Raw genomic sequence first — 27658 nt, 5'->3', positions numbered from 1 at the left:
CGTAGAACTGAATACAGTAGTGCCTCAGGTTACAAAATTAATCCGTTCCGAAGCGGCCTTCGTAACCTGATTTTTTCGTATCCGGAACTATGTTTTACATGTAAATTGCCTAATTCGTTTAAAACCCTACAAAAACACCACAGTAAATTTTATAATAAAGCTAAATTGACCAATAAACAAAGAAATACAACAATTCGGACCATTCAATACCTAACCTAACCGTTACTGTACCTGTAAATAAAGTTTATTAGTGTACAGGGTACAAGAAATACTGTTCGTACATGTGTGTACATATGTAGTAAAATGTGGAACCTTACCTTTCGAGTGAGGCGATGTCCAAAAGTAACGACAGAGGAGGAGGACAAACGGCAGAAAACATGAACACCTAACTTTTCAAAACACATTAAAAAGTGCCAGAAAACATCAACACTAAACTTTACGAAACACATTAACAAATGACGGTAAACATTAACACTTCTTGATTATCTCCATCTTTGTCTCCATAGAAAGCATCCTCTTCTTTCCATGAACTTCAGCAACATTCTTGGGACCCACGGCTAATAACGTAAGTACGTAATTAAGTTCACACACAACACAATAAAGTAACTTACAGTACAACAAAAGCAAAATCACTAACACAAATTTACGTTAACAAACTAAATCTACGTGAATGAACGAATTCCACGTGTGTACGATAACACTGCCGAAACGAAATGGTCGAGGAACTCCCCTGCGCAGATGCATGAGGGGATAGATGCTGACCAATAGGAGAGCAGGATCTTATGGCAGTAACTAGCATCAGGAACCAATGGGAGAGCTTCTGGTGATAGAAGTTCACTCTCGACGTGGTTCGGAAGTCACGTAAAGCCATTGGTCCCGTTGCTGAATAACCACTGGTTTCAAGCAAAAACAAAACCACCATACAAACAAATGGGAGAGCGGGAGGATGGTGGCAAATCTACTGAGTTGGCGGCGCGCGAGTTTTAAAATTGTTCTTGGCGGCCCAGGCAAATCTCGGACTTTACAGTACACCTTTTCACAACCTGAATTATTTTCGTACACAGATGCAAAAAAATCTTCACCTTTGCCTTCGTATTCTGGATTTTTCGTACGTAGAGACTTTTGTATGTAGGGATATGACTGTATAATGATAGATTTGAAGAAGAGAAAAAGGTGATGACCAACATCATCGAGAGAAGAATAACACCTAAAGCTCCTTTCAAACAGATCAATGTACAGGTTTACTGTAAACCCAGTTTGACATCTTCCCTCATAATGAGAAATAATACCAGCCAGAACCCAGACAAGTAAGAACGTACCAACGTCATTTACCACTTTACCTGCCAAGAGAGGATGTGCCAGTCCTCCGAAAAAACGTAGTGGTCACACTTCCACAACCCTAAAAAGATGCTTACAGGCCCATAGAAATAACGGATCCATCTACCAACACTACATAGACCATCACAACCACAAACCCACAACACAAGAACTAGTAGAGAATACAGACATTATCTACTCAGAACATAGTAGTCACCATAGATTAACCATAGCTGAATCTGTTTGTATTTTATTGCACAAACCTACATTGAACAGACAACTAGAAGCAGAAAGATCAAACTCATCTAGCAGACGCCCTACAAATTACTGTATCATTTTCATGACTAAAAGCATTTTTTGTGATAAAACTATTAAAAAAACTCTGGCATAAGCATTTTCAGAGGGTTTTTGTTTATTAACTATCAAAATAGGCTGTTTAAGCATTTTTAGAGGGGTTTTAAGTATTTGTGGAATGTTGTCATATATATATATATATATATATATATATATATATATATATATATATATATATATATATATATATATATATATACATATATATATATATATATATATATATATATATATATATATATATATATTTATATACACACATATATATACGTATACAATATATATATATATATATATATATATATATATATATATATATATATATATATATATATATATATATATATATATATATATATATATATATATATATATATATATATATATAATATCAGTGTAGCACAAAGGAACATGTGCTTGGGGATACTATCCTTAAATCCAGGGTAGAAAGGTGAGTGAAAAACTTGGGACTTGGAACAAATACTAACGTAGTTTATTCTACATTTTCAAGTTCACACTGAATATAATAGAAGTTAACAGACCTTTATGTATATATAAAGCAGAATGGGAGACGCTGGGTTACAGTTTGTTAATCTGTTCAGCATGTTCTTTAAGCAAAAGAGACAGGGAAAGAGGATCAAGGGACAATCCAGGATGGAGATTTAAATTCCTTGTTGATGTGGCTTCAATAAAAATGGATTCCAACAGATTCCTTTTGCGGTGACCTTTGACCCTGCAGATTATTGAGGAATTATCCCAGTTAATAGTATGGCCTGTCTTAAGCCAATGATCTGCAGTGTCATTATTCATTGAGCCTCTTGATATAGCATATTTGTGCTGAGAGCATCTCACCTTTAGATCTTTCAATGTTGGCCTTATATAAATTTTATTTAATTCTTTACAAGGAATACTGTATAGTACAATATTGTTTGAATTGGATAGGCTATTCTTAATTAGTTTATTTCTCAAAATATTATTACATTTAAATACAAAGTAGGGTGAAATGGTACATTCTTAAGTTCGTTGGCTTGCAATGTCATCTTTGCTTTATTTTTACGAAGTTCCAAAAAATAAAGCTAAAAAGACACATTACAAGCCAACCAGTGTTAACAAAGAACTTAAGCATATTCTCTTTGCAACATTTCATCCTGCTGTACCCATTTTAAAAACTATTGATAGTAATTTAATATTTAAATATAATAATAGTTTGAGAAATAAACTAATTATGAATAACCCATCAAATTTAAACAATATTATATACAGTATTCCTTGTAAAGTAAAGAATGTAATAAGATTTATATAGGGCGAACATTGAAAGATCTAAAGGTGAGATGCTCTCAGCACAAATATGCTATATCAAGAGGCTCAATGAATAATGACATTGATGATCATTGGCTTAAGACAGGCCATGCTATTAACTGGGATAATTCCTCAATAATCTGCAGGGTCAAAGGTCACCGCAAAATGAATCTGTTGGAATCCATTTTTATTGAAGCCACATCAACAAGGAATTTAAATCTCCATCCTGGATTGTCCCTTGATCCTCTTTCCTTGTCTCTATGACTTAAAGAACATGCTGCCCAGATTAACAAACTGTAACCCCGTTACCCCTTTCTGTTTTTTTATATAAAGGTCTGTCAACTTCTATTATATTCAGTGTGAACTTGAAATTGTAGAATAAATTACGGTAGTACTTGTTCCAAGTCCCCAGTTTTTCGCTCACCTTTCTACCATGGATTTAAGGACATACCATGTATATATATTATGTAGTGAGTTTCCTTATAATAAATTCATTAGTAAGTTTTCTTATCAGCCAGGGAGAAACCCCACCCTAGGGCAGTTCATGACCAAAACGTAGCAGTTAAACATATAGAATACTGATAGGGTAAGGAGCTTCAAAATAACTGATGGAATAGAGGCCTCTGAATCCAGAGTATGGCTGCCAAAATTGGTTTGCACCGTTGGTGCAGGAATGAAGGAATATTAGCACTTTGGTGTTAAAACTTTTGTAAATGTAATATTTCTGTGCTATGTTGAAGGATTTCACTGATAACTTTATAATTTTTTATTTTACAGTCCTTTGTTTGTGACCTGGAAGGTTGGTAAGGACAAGCGGTTACGAGGGTGCATGGGAACTTTTAGTCATATAAGCTTACATGCAGGGCTCCGAGAGTATGCAGCAACAAGGTAAGTTTTCCATTCCTTAGAGTAATTAGAGAGAAATCTTGTGTTATCTGAAATTTTTTGCTATATCTTTGTCTGACATCTCTGAGCTGTTTTAAGGCTCATTTTCTATTGAGGGACTTTTTTTATTGTACTACTTTTTCTTTCATTGTAATAAGCAATAACAAATTGCATAATTTTTATTTTATTTTATTTTTTTCAGTGCTTTCAAGGATTCCAGATTTCAGCCCATTGGAAGAGATGAGCTGCCTCGGTTAGGAGTATCGGTGTCTATTCTTCGTCATTTTGAAGATGGGAGAGACTACAGGGATTGGGATATTGGAGTTCATGGAATTCGTATTGAGTTCTTAAATGAACGCGGTGCCAAACGAACAGCTACTTACCTACCAGAGGTTGCTCCTGAACAGGGTAATTATTTTCAATGATATGTAGTTTCGTTTGGTTGCAAATAATGGAACTTGAGAGATTAATTTCCATTAATTGGGATACATAATCTTACTTTCTTTTAAAAGATAGCTATACATCTTCATGCCAGCATAAGCCGTTGGCATTCAGAATAAAGGAGATTAATTTCTTAGCTGACCAAGATAACTGTCTAGTTCACCTGTTCTCTTGAATGTTTTAGGTTTTGGCAGAATTCTTCTTGCCCCTGTTCAGTATGGTTCTCTGTGCATTCACTAGTTTGGCTGTTGCCGATTATCCGGATTAATAAAGCCAGTGCCCTTCAAAGAAGGGTGAAATCTGAATAAGAGCAAATAAAAAAACGTACAGGTGTTCAAGGGTAACTCAATTCCCTTCCTCATATTACCTTGTCAATACTGCATAACTGTAAATATGCTGATAAACAACCACCATTCATTTTTGAACTGAAAATTTTATGCAAAAGGCAACTATCTACCTTTTCCCTCATATTTGTAACAAAATATACTGCATAAATACAATGGAAAAAATACAACTCTCTCTCTCTCTCTCTCTCTCTCTCTCTCTCTCTCTCTCTCTCTCTCTCTCTCTCTCTCTCTCTCTCTCTCTCTCTCTCTCTCTCTCTCTCTCTGGGTGTTATATTTACGGTATCTATTTGTATAAGTCATAAAAACATTTATAGCTGTTTTTTAAGGTAATGAAACTGGTATCTTATTGAATCCATTTGTATTGTACTAACTGACCAACCTAGTGCTGCCCGGGGTAACTCTGAATGGCAACCGATAAACTCTCTCTCTCTCTCTCTCTCTCTCTCTCTCTCTCTCTCTCTCTCTCTCTCTCTCTCTCTCTCTCTCTCTCCAACCTTCTATATTTCTTACCCTTTTTTTCTCCCTAACACCCGCTCTACTCTCCCTCTCTCACTCCCTCTCTCGTCACACCCTGTACAACCCTGACCCCCTTTGGTGCCATTGATGTCTTACCCCCACAATATTCGATAGTAAGTCATATTTACTATGTATACCGAAAATCAGAAGTCATGTTATTTATTACGTACTATACCAAAAATTAGGTATGATAATTTCGTAACGTTATTAAGTCTATCAGCTGAACCAGCCCCATTTTGGGGAAACGCCCTGGCCCCTCTGGTGCCTTTGGTGCCTTTTGTTGCTTGAAACCCCATTATAAACCATCTTAAGGTTTCACTATAACTGCCAGTTTCATGCTCATTGGACCAGCCGGTTGGACGTGATTGATTGACTGACGGACGGACAGACATAACACCCATTATAGTAAGATTATCACGTTATCAATATAATATAAAAAACTGATCATCTGCTATATGCATTTAAGTAGGCTAGGCTGATGTTTTCATTTCAAATTGGCTGATTCAGGCCCACTTCCGAAATAATTAGTAGGAGAATAATTTTTTAGTAGCTAAAAGAAATTGATTATCTCTGGATTTTTTTTTCTCATAAATGTAAAATGGGTACATAAAGGTAAAATAACATACTTGATGTAAAAATAAAATCCTCAAAATCACAAATCAGTTGGTTTCCTGTTTTGTTTGTTTATATCATACACAATGTTATGGCAGTTCTTTAGTAAGTGGTGGACATGCAATACAGTAAGTGGGTTAATTAAAAGATTGTTATGAATTGATATATAAGCCATAAGTTTAAGAATCTTGTTTGAAAGCCTAGCTGGCAGTCAAGGAGATTATTGTAGAGGAGTTGTCTTTTGGGTTTCAGCAACTTGTTTATCATTGTGCATCTCTTTATCCTCATTTTTAGTTCCAGTACTAAATGACCACATAGGTTCCAGCATTTGGCCTTTGCCCCAGATTTTATATTCCAATTCATTTAGTTGAGGAGGTGGGGTTGAGAGAGACTAGGCCTCTTGTGTCCTCAATACATTGGAATGTGCTAACTCTATGAGGTGGGCTTCTCCCCCTCAGTTAGGAGATGCATCAAGGAGTTTTCTTGCATTCCGGCACACAAGGTGTTTTTCAAGATGGCATCCTTTGCTTTTTTGGATTTTCAAAGAGGCAAATTCTTGATATTAGTAAAGTTATTGTATGCACGCTGAAGTGGGAGATTTATCCAAGGTTTAGTCTTTTGCTGAGCTTTTGCTTAGTATGTTTGTTCACCCCCTGGTGCCAGTGTAAAGAATTTATGGCACCAGATGGGTAAAATTTGGGAGATTCCTTTTGAGTTTTTTTACTTGTTTTATTACATTATCTTGGATACCTCCAGGGAGGCACCACATGTATTTTTCAGTACTGTGCTTAAGAAGACGAGCAATTGTGCATTTATCTCATTTTGAAAGTATCGGTTCCTTGGAAGCCATGATCAGGACTGCACCTGATGTAATGGTTCTCTGAAATCATTCCTATATATATATAGTATATAAAAGGTGATGGTTATATCCCCATAAGAACAAATAACTCATTTTTCAAAGTAATATAGATTTTCCGTAGGTATTCAAACCAGAGCCTTATATATTTTCATATATGATAAACCCAGCTTAACCCTCCAACATTTTCCCTGTGGCCTAAAAAGAAGTGTGTTACTGTTGGGGGAGTGAGAGATACAAACCCTTGCTCCCCTTTTTCCACTAGAGAAGTACCTTCTTACCAAGATTGAACATCTGGTCCAGTTTTCACCAAAGGATACCTCTCTTTATAAAAGGCTCTTGATTTGTATATTGTATTTAGGAAAATTACAAATTACATAAAAAAATCTTCTTAATTGGTCATGACAGTTGGGTTAGTTTGTTTGTTTGCTATTTTGTGAGTTAAAAGCAGTTACCAGTGGCAAGACAGTATTTTAGTGATGTAACTATGCCACTAGTTTCACAAATATGTGGCTGGTGTGACAGCAGTTCACCAATTTTGAACTAGGCCATGCTTGTGGCTCATTGTCTTTTGGCAAAGCTACAAATTTGTTGGTTTGCCAAATGATTGTTAATCCCTATAGGCCATGCTAAATATACATTAATCACATCCTGAGACCAAGCAATCTTCAAGGTCAGCCAGTTAAAAAAAAATCTATGGAAAGTGGAAGATGGCCAAATGCTCAGGGTATAAGGAAAAATATATTTTAAGACTTTTCTGTACCTTATATAGGACATTATTTCCAACCCTGTTCGGGGCCTCTTTTCCAAGACGCTCTTAAAAGTATCCAAAATTACAGTTACAGCTCACATATCATAAAAGACAAGAACTAGAATTAGCAACAGTCACTGAGTATGTATATTATGGACAAATATTTACGAGATGAAGTACTGGAATGGGGAAATGCAACACCTGTTAGTGAGCTATATATGTTCGTTCTAATATTTTTTGTAATTTATTGTGCAAAATTACAGTTACACAAACATACTTTGTTTGTATTATAAACGATAAGAAATAAAACCAGCAGTAATCCCTGAGTATAGTATTTATGGGCAAACATCTGCGAGGTGTATTGGGACGGGGAGATGTAGAACCTTCCTTTAGGAAAGCTAATGGAAGATTGTTCTCCCTCATATCCTGAGTTGTGGTGTGAGTGTTGCCAAAGAGTTGCCATGAGTCATTTTCCTGCAAAATTTTTAAAAATAACCTATTACAAACAGTAATGACTGTATGATTCCAGGATTGTACAGCAGATAATTCTTGAAAATCCTTGCCTTGGGGACTCAACAATTTTTCTCCATGTACTGAGAGAAGGTGATGATGAACTACTTCCACTTTATGGCTCTCCAAGTATGTTTATAAATGTGGATATCTTGATTTAGTGAAGGAGCTACTGTATATACTCGCGTATCATGCGACTTTTGAAGCCATAATTTTGGAGCTAATTTTAAGGGGGCCGCATCTTACATGAGATATAGAATTCAAGTATGTAATACTCACATATTTGTATTGTATGATAAAATACAAACATAATGGATGTGCATCTTTTCCATGGATGAAAAAGCTATGCTTTACTTCACTGCATCCAATAATATTATATGTATTTTCATGTTACTATTTGTTTGTAACATAAAATACAAACATAGCGATCAATGTTTTGGTTTGAAAAGCAGCTGAGGGTGATTGCGAGGTAATTTTGTTTAGTTGTGTTGAGCTCAAATCAGAGTGACTTTCTCGCTTCTTTCCCAACTCAGGATGTCTTAACACATAGAAGGGCGGCTAGAGGCGGTCAGTATAATGTTAAGACCTCAGGTTTGTAGCTATGAAAAATACAAATTGTCTTAGAAAATTTGTCATTTGTTCATATGCGAACAAACCTTCGGTCTTAACAATAAGATAGACTCATTATGCTTATTTCTTAAACATCTAGAACACCGTCCCATATCTATCAGCCTACTTCTTCGGGAAGTTGCATCAGCATACTTTGAGCATCGTCTGGCTCTGTGACTATCTGGTGAACACAATAAACATTGGTTTTTAGAAGATGTTTCTTCAACTAAATAAGTTCCAATCTGAGTCTTATCTGTAAATTCCTGCCATGTCTGGTTGGAGGATTTCACTTTATCTCTTAACTTGAGATTTGGCACTATCCTGTGGAAATTTATCACCATCAGATGTAATTTGGCACTATTTGGTATCCTATCATGAAATTCAAGGTGGTTGGCAAGACCTGTGCTGATTTGATCAACGGAGTGGTTTCGGAGTGAGCGCGGAAGCGGAAAAAATATTTTTTTCAAAAAATCACAGCGTGCTTAGTTTTCAAGATTAAGAGTTCATTTTTGGCTCCTTTTTTTGTCATTGGCTGAAGTTTAGTATGCAACCATCAGAAATGAAAAAAATTATCATTATCATATATAAATAATGCGATATATGATAGCGCAAAAACAAAATTTCATATATAATTGTATTCAAATTGCGCTGTGCGCAAAACGGTTAAAGGTAAAAAGTTACTTTATTTTTCATTGTAATGTACACTAAATTGCGATCATTTTGGTATATAACACATTGTAAAACGATAAAAGCAACACAGAGAAAATATTATCACAAAATAATGCATGAATTCCGTAACGCGCGGACGTAAACATATTTTTTTTCAAAAAAATTCACCATAAATCTAAATATTGTCCTAGAGACTTCCAATTTCTTTCAAAATGAAGACAAATGATTGAATATTACTGTACTGTAAGAGTATTAGCTTACAATTGCAGTTTTCGACCATATCTGACGAGTTAAATTTGACCGAATGTTGAATTTTTTTATATATATATTTTTTATATGCAATTATTTCGAAAATAAGAAAAGCTACAACCTTCAAATATTTTTCGTTTTATTCTACATAAAATTGCGCACATTTTCATATTTAAAACTTTATGAAATGCCTAATATGAAACGGAGCAAATATTCCGAGAATGGGACGTACGTATTTCGGAGATTTGTGGCAGAGAATCCGCGCGCGGAGGGAAGGAAAGATTTTTTTTTAAATTCACCATAAATCTAAATATTTTGCTAGAGACTTCAAATTTGTTTCAAGATGAAGATAAATGACTGAATATTACTATTACTAAACTGTAAGAGTTTTAGCTTACAATTGTGTTTTTCGACCATTTCGGTAGAGTCAAAGTTGACCAAATGTGGTTTTTTTTCTATTTATCGTGATTTATATGCAAATATTTCAAAAATGAGAAAAGCTACAACCTTCAATTATTTTTTGTTGTATTCTACATTAAATTGCACACATTTTCATATATAAAACTTTATGTAACGGCTAATTTAAAATGGTGCAAACATTACCACAATCGCACGTATGATTTTTTCGGAAGAGTTACCGCACGGACGTAAAGAAAATGTTATTTTTTTCATAAATTCACCATAAATCGAAATATTGTGCTAGAGACTTCCAATTTGTTGCAAAATGAAGGTAAATGCTTGAATATTACTAGAATATAAGCGTTTTAGCTCACAATTGCGTTTTTCGACCATTTCGGTAGAGTCAAATTTGACCGAAGGTTGAAATTTTGGCAATTATCGTTATTTATATGAAAATATCTCAAAACTGATAAAAGCTACAATCATGAGTATTTTATTGTTGTATTCTACATAAAAATGCACACATTTTCATATGTAATACTTCATGTAACGGCTAATTTACAATGGTACAAAAATTATGTCAAAGTGACGAAATAATTTCCGAGATGTGTCACAGATACTTTTTAGTGCGGCAAGAAAAATTCGCGCTTGCGCGCCTACATAACGATTGTAAACAAAACAACACCTTGATCCGTGAACTCCCAGCATCCCCCAAGGCCTGTGATTCAAAAGTTTTAGGCTGGTAGGCCTATAAGTATTTTTCCGCAAATTTTAAAAAAAACTTTTGTAAGTCGACGTAAAATACGTCCAGTCGGCGTAAGAGGGTTAAAGTGTGTCATTTTCAATACCTTGTCCATATCCTTACGATCATGAACTAATGAACGGAAAACTGTTCCACCAAGTTTGCTATTCTTCTACCCTTCCATCAAAGCTGTTAATCTTTACCTCAGGTAAACGAACCCTGGCACACTGTTGTGTTGGAACAGGATTGGAAATTCCAGGAACTGCACTCTGTAGTTGATCTAAAACATCTAATAATTTATTGGTCTCTGTATAATACAAAACTTCATATTGAGCATGATTCTTCTCAAGTGCATCAAACTCATCATTACTCAAAGAATGTCTCTCGGAGATCAATAAAGAATCTCTCTCGGAGATATATTGATCCTATACATCCAAATATTTGTTCCATCGCTTTTGTAAATTTTCCACATTGGATTTCACAGTCATCAAAGTTGGACTAGCTACACCAATAGCTGCTGTAGCACTATGTAGTGCTCTAGTAACAGCTCCCTTAAACCCATTAAGCGAGCAATCAGTAATCTTGAAATTTGCCATGATACAACTTAACGAAATATGATTAACTAGCAAATTGTAACTTCATTATGGATCATAAATAAATTTCAGATACTTATTAGCAACAGCAAATTGCTAGCTGCAAAATAGTCAAATCAGTAGGCAAAACCAAGAGCTAAAACTAAGGCGAAACAAGCCAAACCAAAAGGCTAACAAAGCCAACAGCAAAAGACCGACGATACAGTCAAAATGGGCTAAAAGCCAAATCCAAAGGCTGTCCAATATTATGTTCCGTTGCAGCAACATGAAAAGCAAAGGTCGCAGTATCCTTCCCATAAAGTCTGACCTTTGGACACTTTGCCCATATTTTACTGTTGAACGATTCATTTAGATTTAGAGTGTCCTTCCGCACATCTTTGCAGTAAATCATCAGAGGAAAGCTCTTCAAATATTTGGCGAACTGGGATCTTTTGTTCCTCTGTAAGTTGGAGTTTTACTTTTATCTTCTTGTGACTCCTGGGAGATACATTCGTTGCCAAATCACAATTATAAAAGCACCGGCTATTTGTGCCAACAGGACACTGAGAATGATCATGATTTTTATCATCACTAGAGTCAGATGTAAAAAGATTACAATTATATTTTTTTCATGGTAACTATAGGGTCAGTGGGATCTTTAGCTCCATTTCTTTCTGCAATGCCAAAATATTTTCCAATCTTTATCACCCTTCTATCACTCAATTTATTGAGTCCTCCAAGCTCACCCCTAAACATAACTTTATTTGTTGTTGTTACATATTTCGAAACATATTTCTTTCTCAAGGCCTTATATAAGATGAAAGACAATCCTTTTCTGAACATGGTGTATGCATTCTGCCTTGAGCACTGGATATGGAGTGCCATAAGGACCAGTACCCTCATTCCTTAATATGTTGTCAAATCCCCATCACCAACAAATACTTTATATATGAATTTCCTGTCTAGTGATCTTTGCCACAATGCGAGACCACCAGCAGCTTCCATATTTCCAGAGATTTGGTCAAAATTCTTTTTGCATTTTCCAGACTGTATATGTTTTTCATAACCTGCATCATATTTTTCTTTTGTTAGTTCATTTTTTTTCAGTTTTATTATTCAAATTACTGCAGGAATTATATATCTTACTGAAAACTTCCCCATCAAGAACAAACTTAGTGTAAACTGGTAACAACTCCTATGCCCTATGCCAATAGGGGATTGATGTCCCTTTCCATCCAGGTGCCATCATATATTACCTCGATAGGTAAATTACCATGTTCATCTGGTTTGACCCCAATGCTTTCATAATAATCAAATATAGCTTTATCAACTTCTGTCGTGGACTCCTTGAAGGTCTGGTCAACAATCGGTTCAATATACTCTATGAAGTTGGTAAGTGCTGTTTGCTAAAGGTTAGGAACCTAAGGCAATTCTAGTGTTATTCAAGGCTGCCAAGCCTCCCCATTTATCATATTTTTATATACAGGCAGCCCGCGGTTAACGGCGCAATCACTCAACGGCGAATCGGTTTTACGGCGGTCGTCAAAAATATTCATTAAAAAAATAAGGCACAATTTTCAGTTAACAGCGCTGCTAGCGCCGTTGTCTAACGAGTTCATACATTTGTAGAAATGCCGTTCAGACCATAAAGGTTATGCAAATTATATTAACAAATGTTATGGAGAGTTATTACGTAGGTATTAGGGTAAAATATATGCCTCTGACGCTGTTCTATGCCGAAAATATCGAGTTACATAAGTGCAAATTTAGCTATGGATGTGTCGATTTATAAATGTTCATGCTTTTGTTTAAAATGTGTATGAAAATGTATTACGTGAAAGGTATTTTTATTTCTGTACAGAAATATGATACAAAGGCAGCTTTTGAAACTGCCTTTCACGTTATCAAATACGATGTTTCTTCATGTTCTTTCTTGTGAGCCGCCGCCTGCCGCTCTTCCGAAAATATCGATTTAAAAAAAAGTGCAAATTAGCGATCGATGTGTCGATTTTATAAATGTTTATGCTTTTATGTTTAAATGTGTATGAAAATGTATTACGGATAGGGTATTTTTATTTCTGTGCAGAAATATGATAAAAAGGCAGCTTTTGAAACTGCCCTTCAAGTTATCGACTACGATGTTTTTTCAAGTTCGTTCTTGTATTTCGCCGCCTGCCACTCTTCCGAAAATATCGAGTTAAAAAGAGTGCAAATTTAGCGATCGATGTGTCAATTTTTTAAATGTTTATGCTTTTATGTTTAAAATGTGTATGAAAATATATTACGTAAAGGTATTTTCATTTTTGTACAGAAATAAGATACAAATTAAGGCAGCCTTTGTAACTACGCTCCACGTTGTCAGGGGATGTTTTTTCATGTTCGTTCTTGTCCGCCAGTTCCGAAAAATGCATTGTGTTATTTTATTAATTATGCATCTTTTCTATAATTCCTTTAAAAAGTTATACATTATTTCACTGTATCCAAGAATATTGTATTTATTCTCATATTATTGTATTTTAAAATATCGGCAAATTTAAGCCAGTATTCCGTGGAGCGGCCAATGTTGTGGTTTGAAATCAGCTGATGAATACGAGTTTGTTTCACCATAACGCAATTCTGAGCGAATGCTCTTGCTTCTAGTTAGCATAACCGAATATCTATATACTTGACTTATATAAGACAAAGTTATTTTTCTTTATACAGCGTGTTTTTAGGTGGAAATATTTATTGAATAAGTCTCGTTGTGAATATGAACTACTTTTTTTTTGTTAACAGATTACGTTGGCGGCATGTTTACTGCGTAAAAAATTACGTGATTCCGTTCGCAATAATCCTTTATATCATCGTAATACGAATTTTACGTTATTTATCTTATATCGGCGTAAAACCAACAGTAAAATGTGTTCTTTCAAGCACAGTAGTTTTGATTAAAATGATTTTATCCCAATTTTATCTAGTTGTGTTTGATGGCAGACGTTTACTGCAGTTTTATCCTTGTTGCCAATGTACGATAATAGTCATTAGCAGCTTGAACAGTTTTCTCAGCTTCAGTTATAACTAGGTTTAAATTTAACAGTATATTTCCCGATTGATCTTTAATCTATATTGATCTCTGATCTATAGCGAATAAAGTTATTACATTAAGATATCTCAGTTCTATTCTATACATAACGCCATTTATAACAAATGCATTAATGTTGTGCTGTAGTACGATGATTGAAATACAAACCAAACAGATGTTATCCAGTTCTGTTGTATACTTAGAAAAAAAAATCGTTTCTCGTTCGGTTGTTCATGGCTGTACACGTTCACGCAACGAGTATAACGTTAAAACCATACTTTCATCATTCTCTTTTGCTGTTATTGAACTTATGTAACTAGAAGATGGATAAAGTTAGGCCATTGTAATTTGATCTCTCATAAAATCGGACTATCGTAAGACTAATGACAGTAACCTGAACACTACAGCTACCTGTACACTGTATAAACTTTATTATATCTTTACATACTCTAGACACCCACATGCACTGTACAGTAAATTCTATAGTACTATACTGCATAAATATAATTTTACTTATTGCGCCGTTGTGGGATTACGGCGCCTTTGACTGGTCTAGAGTTTCGAAAGAAGGTGTGAGGTGGCCGTAGGCTTTAAAATTGCTCAGCGGCGAAAATCGCTTGGCGTCGGTGGCCAGGAACGGAACCCCTGCCGCTAACCGAGGGTCGCCTGTATAAATGAAGCCGTTGTTTCACCGATATGTTCTGTTGTCACACTTTCAATAGCTTGCACTTTGGTATACTATTGGAAAACAGATGGCGCCTCACACAGACACTTTACTTTCAAGTCAACATCAAAACTGTTTTTATCAATTTCGAGTGTTATATTGCTGTCACGCTGCCAGCAATATGTCGAACTAAAAGCGTCTTTTAGAACTCTCAAGGGTGATGAACCTATTTCTCCATCATTGCTTACACTTAGAAGATCTTTTTCAGTTATATAACTTCTCAATAAAAAACTCCTTAGGTTGGCTCCTGATAAAACACCGACATCACCTGCTATGTCAGGGACAGCAATTACATGTTGAAAATGCTCATTCTCTTCCTCCTCCCCCTCCTCATCATCAGATAACTTCAAAACAAAGTTGTTGGTGCTATCATCATCATCATCATCTTGATATATTTGTGCATGGAAATAATAGATTTCACTCTGAGCTTCGTAATAGGAAGTATACTTGGCATCTCCTCAGCCCACATGGTTGGTGGCAACATGTGAGAAGCCACAACTTAAGCTGTCTATATTTTAAGCTTCAAGATAAGTTTTGATATTGCGAGAGCTTGCTTCCCTTTGTGTACTAAACTTCCTTTTTTGGTATGTTGGTAATATATATAATGCAACATTGATGTCCAAAAGTCCAAGGAAGTGTTGCAAACGATTGAAAATAACAAATACACGATTACACAAAACCGATATAAGAATTCTCTCTCGTGACAACTGGCTCACATTATTCAGTCATGGGAAGAGTTGCCATCTCTATCAGGAAAACATATTGTACGGCATACAAAACAAAATGCAATGAAAAGAAATACAAATACTTGAAGAATGAATGCAAAATGAAATAGTAAAACCACCCCTAATCAGACCTTTAATTCTCTACTTGGGTGTGGCCTTTAATTGGCCTTTAAACTGTTTAAAAGGCTTCATATCGATATCTTACGTGTGGCAATGGCCGGGACCCAGATCTATGAAAATATGATGATAACTCATTTTCACGAATTTGAGCCAATATCACCAAATTTACAGGCCGCCGATACCCTTAAGGAAGGTTTATCAGTCACAGAAGAAAAATCAGCAAAGCATTTTGTGGCAGTCAGCAGTTATTAGTACAACATGAGGTTATATCCCATCATAGAATTAAGCTCAAATGTTTTATAAACAGATGAGGTTATTGGATATAAATCCATTGCGACTATAGAAAGATGTGGCAACATTAGCAATTAACCATGAATTTTGTGAATGTTGAAATCTCAATCGAAGGCAAATAGCAGCATTTTCAGAATATTAATTTAAGTTTTGATATTGATATTATTTGATTTTGATTATCATCCCAGCTTGGGACAACCTCTTAGAGTTTTAAGATGTTTAGCTTGGTGTTCAGGTTAAACTCTTTCCAACTAATTCCAGGAGATGCCATGATACCTTATTATATGTTGGGGGAAGGATGGAGGGAAGAAGTAAGTTTAGCACTACATTGCTAGTATCAAATACGATGGCTTAATATCAGCTTTTTCCTGCTGCAGAGTTAGTAGTCAGTTTTTGCATCATTGCTGTTTATCGCTAACTCCAACAGCTCTCCAGGCCTATATTGTTTGGTAAGAGAGGTTCATGATCTTGGAAGAAACAAGTTACCAGTATGTGGGATAAGGCAGTCTTAGGGGAGGTTTGAGATTGGTTGCTTGCAATGCATATCTGGGGGCCAAAGGCATCTTAAGGTCGGAGGCAATTGATTAATGTGTAAGTCTATATTCAGCAGACATCTTAAGGATGGAGAGTTTGTTTCAAGAGGTCTAAAGAAAAAGACTTCAAAACACCATTATTTCTGAAAGGTATGTGTTTTTAAATTCTGATTCATCTGATGCCTTGGAAAGTATGGAAGATTGTGTGAAGAGGTGGCTTGTGGCAGTTTACAGGTCAGTCAAAGGTATTAAGGTTTGTCATCTTAAGGAAATAGTAAAGGCTTCCTTCTGAGTGTTTTCTAGCAACATTCCTGGCCAATTCAAGAATAGATTAGAAAAAGTGATAGACACACCTGTGATTATGTTCATTTTTTATTCATTTTTAAGGATGTCAGCATGGATGGATTATGAAGTCTTTGAGGAACCTGTCTGTATCCATGGAGCTCCATAATTTATCTATCTATGAACCAAAGCATATACTTTCACCAAGGACTAATTGAATGTGATTATCATTTGCCCAAAAACTTGCAAAGTAGGGCCCCTCTTGCCAGAAATTTGGTACAAAACTACTTGTTGATGTCATTTCTACAAACAAAGATCTCACCAAATATTTTGGAGAGATTAAAGATCTTTATTAAATAAAAAACTGATAAAATGTGTAGACTTGAGTTTCTTCTTTTGCCCCTCAAGCTTTTGAACTTTGGTACAGGGTGTTTTCTGTTAAAATGGTCACCCATGGGACATACAAGATTTCAAAGCAGTATAATGTGGTTAGTATTAAAGATGTGTGCTTACTAGTGTGTTACAGTAACTAAACTAACCTTAGAGAGGTAACAGCTATGTTTTCTTAATAAATAAGAAAATTTATGTCTGCTTTATCCTTTTTTTTTCAGGTTGGGACCATGAACAGACAATTGATTCATTACTCAGGAAGGGAGGCTACAAAGGACCTGTCACCGGGGAAGTTAGGCGAAGTATTAAGCTTACACGGTATCAGAGTGAAAAGATTTCAGTCACTTTTCAAGTAAGTAGATTTTTTTTTCTTTTTTTTTTTGTGAAGGTGATGTGTAGATTAATTACATATATTAGTATGGTATATATTTTTTATGTATATTATATATCTGCAATGATTACAACAATCTTCTTACAAAAAGTTGCATAAAACTCATTATATACATGAATTATAATACAAATAAAAACAGGGGGAATAGGCACATTAATGTACCTAAACTGCAGAAGTAATAAGAGTAACAATGTAAATTTTCTCAAGAGCCCAGCAAAAGCAAGAAAGGCGAAAGGAGGAAAACATAAACAAAAGGTTAAGCGATAAACAGTTATACAGAGGTGGTGTGAGTTTTTAGTGTTGGGACTGTCTTCTTTATAATAATAGATTTGAGTACATTTGCATTTCGAGCTTGTCCCATTATAGAAAAATCTTTATCATCAGTATCGGTTTCACACATTTTTACATGGTTTCTTATATTTGAATGTTCTGTATTAGTCAGTTTACATCCAGTTCTGTAACTTTACCTTTTTAAAAGTATACAAACCCATAGTAGCCTCCTTATGCATCCAACGTAAATCCCACGATCACATCCTGGGCACACATATTTGTAAACAGTGTGTGAAGACAAGATGGCTCAGATGATTCGTGAATTTAAGGATTCTTGGGTATAAGTTTCCAGTCCACAGCTGAGAACATTGTTTGGAATATGTCAAGACATTTTTTCCTGAAAGTGTTGTCATATAGGTAGAGAAAATTAGCATAAATTTTCGTTCATTCGCGAAGAAACCTTCGGTCTTAACAATAGGATAATTTTCTAGTGCCAAGCTGGATCCAGTTAAATCGTAGATGAAAAAGCAAGGAATCTTGGGAGATCTGGCAATGCGTACGTATATTGGGGGAAAACCGGTCAAAGAACGCGCACCCACTCTACTGCATTCAGTCTTTCTTAACCGCCTGGTGAGAGTCGCGTTTGCCCTCTCTCAGCCTTTTACCCGGTTCATTGCCCGTTTTTGCTTTGTATTTATCTGTGTTATGTGCCCGGGAACTCAAGGTTTCCCGAGTTCGTTTCCTAGCTTCTTCAGCTACAGACCCACACTCCACATGCAGTAGGTGTCATCCTAATGTTTGCACCATAACGAATCCCTGCCCGGAATGTCGTGCGTGGCCTAGAGTGCAGTGGAAGTTATACTATAGTAAGAGGGAGTATCGTAGAGTTTTGACCCTTCCTTTGTGGGAAGGGTTTTCTTACCTCGCCCCAATGCTTTATCTTCTTCCGCAGTCACACCCCATGATGCTAGTGTTGTCGTGCCTTTGTTTGCTTCCTTTTCTTCCATCGATTCGTCATTGGGAGTATCGGGAGGTGGTCCTCAGGCATTGTGTAATATCGCCCCCTCTTCCTCACAGGTTAATTTGCTTCATGCGAGGGAGGAGGCTATTTCATTGGTTTCTTAGATTTCAGGATTGGAGACATCCAAAATGGCAGCACTATGGGCGTTGCTTTCACTATGGGGTTCACCCTCTTTGGAGGGTTTGCTGATGCATTTCACAGATGCTTCTCTCTCTCCCCCCCCCCCCCACCCCCCACCCAGCCCCCCAGCTCTCCCCCTTCCCCTGGCCTTCTCTACGTTGGTGGCTGGGGTCAGCCAGTTTGTATCGCTCCACCAGTAATTCTGCCACTTACTTGGGTCGAGGGGAAGCCGTGACATCACTCCCAGTTCCCTCAGTGTCATCTCTCCCTAGTATGTCGTCGTCGTTGGTTGGGGCAGCTGCGCTGCCTCGCTCCTCTGTGTCATCATCGTTTGCTCCCGTGAAGTCATCGCTGCCATCCAGGACGCGCCCTCTCCCTTCCGTGTCGTCTGCGTCCTCTCTTGCGGATCTGTCTGAGACTTTATGTCAGGCGGTTCTTAAGAGACTGGACTCTGTTTTGGAAGATAGGTTTGGTGCCTTGTTGGCTGAGAAGGCTGTGAGCAAGCATGTTGCGTCGCCCCCTCCTCCTGCCAAGAGGATGTGTAAGGAATCAGTGCTGTCATCCTCTCCTCCATCCCCCCCATCTCTGCCGCATCAGTGTATCAAGCATTGGAGGGTTAAAGACTTTGGCTTTTCTTTGTCAACGAGTGAGGAGCGGCATGTCCGTGTTCCCGAGAGTGTTAGTGTTTCATCCCCTGTGCAATCTGCTGTGGCTGCATTGTCCTCTTCTTCAAGACACGAGTGTGTTGCAACCTCACACATACGTGTGTATGTTGCAGATTCTTATGCTTCTTCTGCACCAGGGCCTATTCATCGTCGTAAGGATCTCAAGGCGCCTGTGAAAAGATCGAAAGTTATGAACGCAGAATTAGTGCAGCCAGAGTATTCGTCTCCCCCTCCCACTGATGCTGTTCGAGGTTCGACTCCGAGCGATTCTCGTTCTATGTCAAGAGTTCGAGACGCTTCTCTGTCGCACGTACGCGCGTCTGCTCCGCAGGGACGTGTACATGATCATGTACGTGAGTCGTCTATTGTGAGTGTTTGTAGTGGTGTTCCTAGTGTTGTGGTTGGTTCATTGCAGGACTTGGCGCTTGGCATCAGTCCGGACAGGTCTGCTGGCACTTCAGTTTTTTGGCTGCTGGGTCTACAGTTGGTTTGCACAAGGAAGGCGTGTTGGATAAGCCTACATCTTCCTCTCGTCGTCAGTTTCTGTTGCCAGAGCAGGAGGAAGGAGAGACACGAGTTTTTGTCTTCCTTTACCGAAGTTGTTGATCTCATTCGTGGGTTCAACAACTTGAAGATAGATCTCAGACTCGGTTGTCTTTCACTCCTTCTTGCTTAGAGGAAGCCTTGCTGGGAGCTACGCAAGATCCTGAGTCATCATTTCAGCTTCCCTTATCACGGCATGTCCAGTTGGTCTTGCAAAAGCTAAACGCTTCTGTTTCAGATCGAGACAGGTCACATTCGGTCAAAGGGGTTCTTCCAAGTTGCTTCCTCCACCACTCACGAGGCATAGGAAGTATTATGCTATAAACTCTGCCTGCTTGTTGCCTCGTCATCTTAACCTAGACTTTATACGTCTGAAGCCAAGGTTGACTTTGGAGCAGGTGAGGTCGGTGGCGCTGTCCTTGCTTCACAGGATGCCTCAGTTTTGGAGTCTACAGCATCCTCCATATTACAGACTGTGTCATGGTTGGACTTGTGATCGACGGTCATTGCCAAGATTGCATCTGACAGGTTCCCAGAAGGGTTGGTGAGTGCTTCTTCTCTTGCCATTTTGTTGCAGTCTGGGGGTAAGGTGTTCTTGTATCTTGCACACCTTAGCGTCAATTTGTAGGCTATTGTTCTTCTGATCAGAAGAGACACGGCTTTGTCCAGGATGGCAAGATTGGTTGACCCTGAGTCCTTGTTGATGCTAAGGAATTGAGGTGTTTTAGAATCTCAGTTCCTGTTCCCTCGGACTGAGCTGGAGGATGCGACAGACCGACCGCAAGCTGACACGAAGGACAGATTGGTGCACCAGGCTGTGTCCAAGTCAGAGTCTCATTCTCGGAGATGTTCTACCCCTCCTCCTCCTCCTGCTTAGCAGCAAGTACGGCGATCGTCACCTAGTATGCCGTCTAGGAGTTCGGTTTCGGGAGGGCCCTCCCATTCGTCTCAGCCTAGGTCAGAGGACCAACGTCCCTTTCGGTCCCGCTCTTACAGGTCAATAAGGGGCTCCAGGGGCAGAATAAGGGGTAAGGGGAGTCGTCGATAGGTTGGGCACCTCTCTCTCTCCTTTGCCTGGTGGGCCAAGTGGCAGAGTTATGGGGCGGAGAAGTGGGTACATGTCCTTCGGGTGGGGTATCTACTACCATTCAACTTCTCTCCCCCACTCTTGGACAAACCTCTGCTCAGGCGAGCGTATCCCCCAGATTCTCCAAAGTTCTTGGCTCTCCAGGAGGAAGTGCAGAAAATGCTGGACAAAGGTGCAATAGAGGAAGTGGTGCGTCTGTCTCCGGGGTTTTACAGACACATCTTGGTGCCCAAGGCGTCAGGGGGATGGAGTCTTCTGATCAGCTTATCCACCTTGAATCATTTCATCAGGAAAACTTGGCTCAAGATGGAGGCCCCGCGATCAGTGATGGCAGCTGTGAGGGAAAGCGACTTTATGCTGTCGATAGATCTAAATGACGCATACTTCCAGATCCCTATTCATTCATTGTCCAGGAAGTTCCTTCGCTTCTCTCTCAGAGGCAAGGTCTATGAGTTCAAAGTCCTGTGCTTTGGGTTGACTACAGCCCCTCAGGTGCACAAGAATCTTCTCTCTTGTCTCAACTTGGGCTCATGCTCAGGGGGCCCACTTGCTGGGGTACCTCGATGATTGGTTGGTCTTAGCGTGTTCCAGAGAGAAGCTGCTGCAGAACAGAGATCGCCTACTTTGGTTTTGTCTGGAACTCGGCATCATGGTGAACCAAGAGAAGTCAAATCTTTTACCCCGTTGGATCAGAGGTTGAAGTTGCAAGTAGTGGCGATCGACTTCCTATTGCAGACAGATCAATCAGCTCATCAGTGGCAGATTCTTCTGGGGATTTTGTCTTCTCTGGAGAAGCTGGTCCCTCATGGGCGACTTCATCTTTGGTCTCTGCAATGGAGACTGAGGGACTTCTGGTCTCAGGCAGGGGACTCACCCCTAATAAAGGTTCCTCTGTCTCTGGAAGTGAGAGAAGATCTTCGTTGGTGGTTGGACAACCAGAATCTCTTGAAGGGTGCTCTTCCTTGTTCTGTTTCGTTTGACTTCCTTCTGTTTTCAGATGCCTCCCTCGCAGGTTGGGGCGCCCATTTAGGCAGCCTCATTACTTCAGGCATTTGGAGTTTGGAGGACAAATAGCCACATATCAACGTCTTAGAGTTAAAGGCAGCCTTTCTGGATCTGAAGGAATTTTGGGAGAAAGTAGAGGAACATTCTGTTGTTCTCATGCCAGACAACACCACAGTGGTCGCATATGTGAACAAGCGGGGGGGACTGGTTTCGCGTCAACTTCACGCCTTGACAGTCGAGGTTCACCAGTAGGTGGTCAGCAATTCGGTGGAGCTCTCGGCCAGGTATATCCCAGGCAAAAGGAATGTGGTCGTGGACAAGCTCACTCTTCGGGATCAGATCCTAGGCACAGAATGGTCTCTCCATCAGGCCATGGCAGACAGGCTCTTCCAGGATTGGGGGAGACCTATGCTAGACCTCTTTACGACCCAGGAAACTGGAGGTATTCTGTTCAGTGGTTCTGAATCCTCTGGCGTTAGCAGAGGGCGCGTTCCAACATCCCTGGGACAGCCTGGAGGTGTATGCCTTCCCTTGTTTTGTTTGATCTGCTAAGTCTTGAACAGGTTGATGAGTTTGCAGAGTCTCTGGATGACATTGGTAGCCCCTCTGTGGCTGCAGGCAGAATGGTTTCCAGATCTGCTGTCGTTGTTGTTGGAGTTACCGAGGGAGATTCCCTGGTGGTGGCATCTTCTGTGTCAGCCACACCTAGAAAGATTCCACCAGTCAGTAGAATTCCTGTCTCTTCATAGTTAGAGGCTATCAAGTATCTCCTCCGGGCGAGAGGCTTTTCTCAGAAGACAGCAGGACATATGTCTACCAGTCTCAGAAATTCCACCTCTGCTGTTTACCAAGGCAAATGGGTGATTTACTGTGATTGGTGTCATAATCGGGGTTTTTCTCCACTTAGAACCTCTATTCAGCGCATAACAGACTTTTTGATCTTCAGGGATGAGAAAGGCTTGTCTGTTTCCCCCATTAGAGGCTACAGGGCGCCCCTGAGTTTAGTGTTACGTCTTAGAGGTATCGACATCTCTTCCTGGTAACTCTCCTTGCTAGTTAAGGGGTTTGAGCAGTCATGTTCTAGAGAGCTCAAGCCTCCAACATGGGATGTTTCCTTGGTCTTGAGAAATTTCACTAAAGCTCCTTATGAGCCTTTACGTCGTTCATTACAAGGAACTTGACACTAATAACAGTTTTCCTCCTGGCCTTGGCTTCTTTGAAGAGAGTGGGGGAGCGACATGGCCTAAGCTATGATGTGCAGCACACCAGGGTTTGGGGGTCAGTGTCCTTCAAATTTGTCCCAGAATTCATGGCCAAGACCCAGAATCCCTCGTTGCAGGATGATAGGTTCGCCTCCTTTTCCATTCCATCTCTGGATGACTTTGTGGGCGGTGATTCTTAAGAGCTTTTGTAATATCCTGTCAGGGCTCTGCATTGCTATCTTAAGAGGACACGACATCTTAGGCCAGGTTGTCATAGGCTTTTTGTTAGCACAGGGCATACAAAGAAAGAGGTGTCCAAGAATACAATCTCTTTGGATACGTGAAGCTATCAGACAGGCTTATTTGACTCTTGATGATTCCGCCGCCATGTCTGTGCAAGCTAGAGCACATGACGTCAAGGGTATTGGTCCCTCTGGCTTTCAAGAAGAATTTGGCTGTTCATAGAATTTTCACCTCTTTCTATCTTAAGGATGTTGCCCACAGATCTACGGACACTTTTTCCCTAGGTCCTGTGGTGGCTGCCCAACAGATCATGTAACTCATCCTTGCCCTTAACCAGGCACATTTGTATCTTACCTAAAATGATTGTGTGGAAGAGAGAATGAGTGAGTTGGCTGGTCTCTTTCTTTCTCTTGTTCCTTTCCTTCTTCCTATGGGCAGGTTGAGGAATAGACTCGTTATTTTCTGGACTGGTCTGATACAGGTGGGTAGGGTAGTCATATTGATAGTTTGGTTGCTTTGTGTTCAAATAGTTAAACCCTCTTTTCAGTAGCATATACTCCGCTCCCTAGCAAGTGGGAGTGAGGAGTAATAACGAACCCTGGTGCATTGGTTTGTTATTGAACAGTCAGTTTCTCGTTGGTTCCCTACTGCAATGAATCTTCCTATATATTGTACATAACCTGGTGGCTGAGTTGTTGGATATCAGTTTATCTAGCTTCTCTTGGGCATCAGTCCCTCTCCTGTAGATCTTTCTTTTGGAGTTGGCAAGTATAGGTCTATCCTTTTGTTAAGACTGAAGGTTTGTTCGCGTATGAACAAATGACAAATTGTGTAAGACAATTTGTATTTTTCATAGCTACAAACCTGAGGTCTTAACGTTGTACTGCCCACCTCTAGCCGCCCCTCTGTCTTCTTAAGACATCCTGGGTTGGGAAAGACTGAATGCATTAGCATGGGTGAGAGATCTTTGACCGGCTTTTACCCAATATACGCACGCATTGCCATATCGCACTAGATTCCTTGCTTTCTCATCTACGATTTAACCCAGGGGTGTAAAACTCAAATCCTTTCGAGGGCCAATCATGCACTTGGTTATGGTCTTGAGGGCCATCAAAGATTTGGTAATTACTTATTCCTTATGACTCATTAAGATTTTCACTAAAAGAGCCTTATTGCCAGCAATTATATTATGAAATAAATTAATAAATTATTGTCATATGAATGTAAGGTAAAACTTACTATGTCTTGTTTTAACAGTTTTGTAACTTTAGTTAAATTTTCCTCAGTTCTAACAGTTATAGTAGCGAGTTGAAAAATCTCTTGGCACCTCACAGGCCACTTAAGACCATCCCGGAGGCCATGAGTTTGACACCCCTGATTTAACCAGATCCAGCTAGGTGCTAGAAAATTATCCTATTGTTAAGATCTCAGGTTTGTAGCTATGAAAAATACAAATTGTCTTAGAAAATTTACCATTTTTTGGAACAGTTGTGATAGTAGATGTTGGATTTATTCTAACATTCAGCATATATCATAAAACCTTCTGGAAACCAGCCTTGTAGCTATATTGTGCTGATTTCCAGTTAATAGAACCCCCACTGATAACCAGGGACTGCCTGTATTCCTAAAATAAGTTGTCAAGAATGCAACCTCATCGTGGAACATGGCCCAAGTCGAAGAATGGGTAAAAACTTTTATGTATAGTAAAGTTGAAATAGCATTCATTTTGAAGTTAAAAAACAGGAACTATAGAAATTCACATCTCATTCTGTGAAAGAACTTTCAAAATGTGCCTGTACAAAAACCATTGTTGTCTCTGGAGACAAGGAGATCGAGGAAAGGGAGCTTATTATTCGTATCCCTCTCCAGAGTAAACTTAATGTTAGGATGTTGGCTGTTGACAAAATCTAAGGACATTTCTGTCATGGTCTTGTTGAAACAAAGCAAACGTGTTGTCTACATACCTTCAGTATATTAAGGGAGTGTAGCTCGGGGACAGTTATCCATGATGCCCTCCTATAGGGAGGCCATGAATGTGTTCATCATTGTAGGTCCTAGAGGTGACCCCATTGCAACCATCCTCCACCTGCGTATACAGAGTGCCATTTAAAAGAAAGGCTGTGGCCAGCATAGCCAGTTCTATAAATTGTGTGAATAACATTCAGATAAATTATTAAAAATGGAGTCAGGGTCAGGGAGCAAGTGATTTTAAATAATTTCAATGGTTTCTGTAACTGGATTCATCAGTAAAGAGAGATTCATCGTCAAGGCTAACCATATATAAATCTGAATCCTGAACGATGATCTCTTCTTTGAACTGAGCAGTCTTTCCATCCTTCTCTGAGCATAATCCACATTTGGGTCAATACTCCAAAAGCATTGGATTCTAAGAACTACCACTTCAACTCCTCCAATGGAGACGAAGTCTTTCCTTGGAAGAGAGGTCACTGATTCCTGACATGAAATGGATATAGACACTGAAATTTTCCTTTTTGAATCCAGAAGAACTAGAAGACAGTCTTCTGCTTTACTTGGATCCTGTTGAAATCAGAATGGATAATGAGAAACAGCTTACTCACGCCCAGAGCTCCGACTGGTCATAATAAGAAGACCAGGTCAGAAAATGAAACCTCAAATCAGACTATTACTAGCACCAATATCTATTTGTGAGAATGATACTGATAACCCGTAGCGAAGAATGATACTGATAATCCTTAGCGAAACACCTCAGTGTGTGTCCTTTCACCAGATGGAAAATACCTCATTAATGAAAGGAAAACTAATTGAGGTTGAGCATTTTGCATTTTGGGACAGAGCGGACTTCCCCAACGCTGAAGGGTGCCTGTCCCTCCTTCAGTGGGGATTCAGAAACCATTGAAGGAGATGGGCATCCAGCCTAATAATATAGTAATGTTAGCTATAGAAGCAGTCTTATTAGTAAAAGCCATAGAAGCAACCTTTATCCAGTTTATTGTTGAGTATAGCGTAACAACAATTTCACAGAACCAATAACCTGTCTTGGAGGCATCAGCCTTTGGTCTCTTCATTTTTTAAACAATCGGTCATGAAGACAGAATTGCAGAATTTTGTGATGACTGGGGAAATGAGTGTATACAGCAGAAATAAAGCCATTTTTCTGCACCATCCCAGTATCTGTTAGTGCTACAAAGAGATGGGCAACTTTTTTATCTTATGAAAGGAAAACACTTATTGGACAAGGCTACCCAGCAATTTGGGACCCCTACAAGAAAAATCTCAGGACAGCCATGGCTGGATTTAATGTTAGGTTTTGCCTGTTAAAGAGTTTCAGGAGCCTTCCAGAACAGTAGTCACTGCAGTAGAAGGAAGCATTGGTGGGATCCAGCATTTCACTCCCCAATGTAACCTCCCAATTGCATTCTTCCCATATCTGTTGGGACCTTTTTTGGAGAGTGTTGTCGCACAGCTCCTTGAGCGTGCCCAACAACAGAATTGCACAACATATACTGTTCTTGATAAAGGTAAATCTGGTAAACAATACTCTTGATAGTTTCCTCTTCTTTAGCCTAAGAAAGCTTGGTGTGAATCAGAACCATTGTATATTACAGCATAACATGCAGTGGAAGTCCACCCCTTGGGAAAACAGCATAATTTTCAATAGGCTTGGGTAGAGATGGTCTCACCCCCTCCTCAAAAGTAGTTTTTTCCAAAAACCAGGCCCCTTTTAAAAAGGGCCATATAATGGAAAGATGGCTTTATTTACCACTGCTCTTCAGAGTCCCCAAGAAGCATTCCTCCAAATGAAGGTGATCCTTGACTCGTCAGATTTGAACAAACATTGTTCTTAAAAAAATTTTATATATACTGTAATTATTTAA

The 27658-nt window shown here is 38.8% G+C and overlaps 1 protein-coding gene across 4 annotated transcripts in view; it reads left to right on the top strand.

Annotated features, from left to right (window-relative positions):
* Positions 1 to 27658, top strand: part of LOC135212171 (AMMECR1-like protein) — a 70248-nt gene that overhangs the window by 16758 nt on the left and 25832 nt on the right. For all 4 annotated transcript variants that reach the window (XM_064245603.1, XM_064245606.1, XM_064245602.1 and 1 more), the window contains 3 exons: positions 3748 to 3858; positions 4058 to 4263; positions 17476 to 17606. In XM_064245603.1, coding sequence (XP_064101673.1) covers positions 3748 to 3858; positions 4058 to 4263; positions 17476 to 17606 — 448 coding nt within the window. The remainder of the gene's footprint in view (positions 1 to 3747; positions 3859 to 4057; positions 4264 to 17475; positions 17607 to 27658) is intronic.

Source organism: Macrobrachium nipponense, chromosome 40 (assembly GCF_015104395.2).
Source record: "Macrobrachium nipponense isolate FS-2020 chromosome 40, ASM1510439v2, whole genome shotgun sequence".
Taxonomy (NCBI): Eukaryota; Metazoa; Arthropoda; class Malacostraca; order Decapoda; family Palaemonidae; genus Macrobrachium; species Macrobrachium nipponense.
This window is presented reverse-complemented; position numbering and strand designations above follow the sequence as displayed.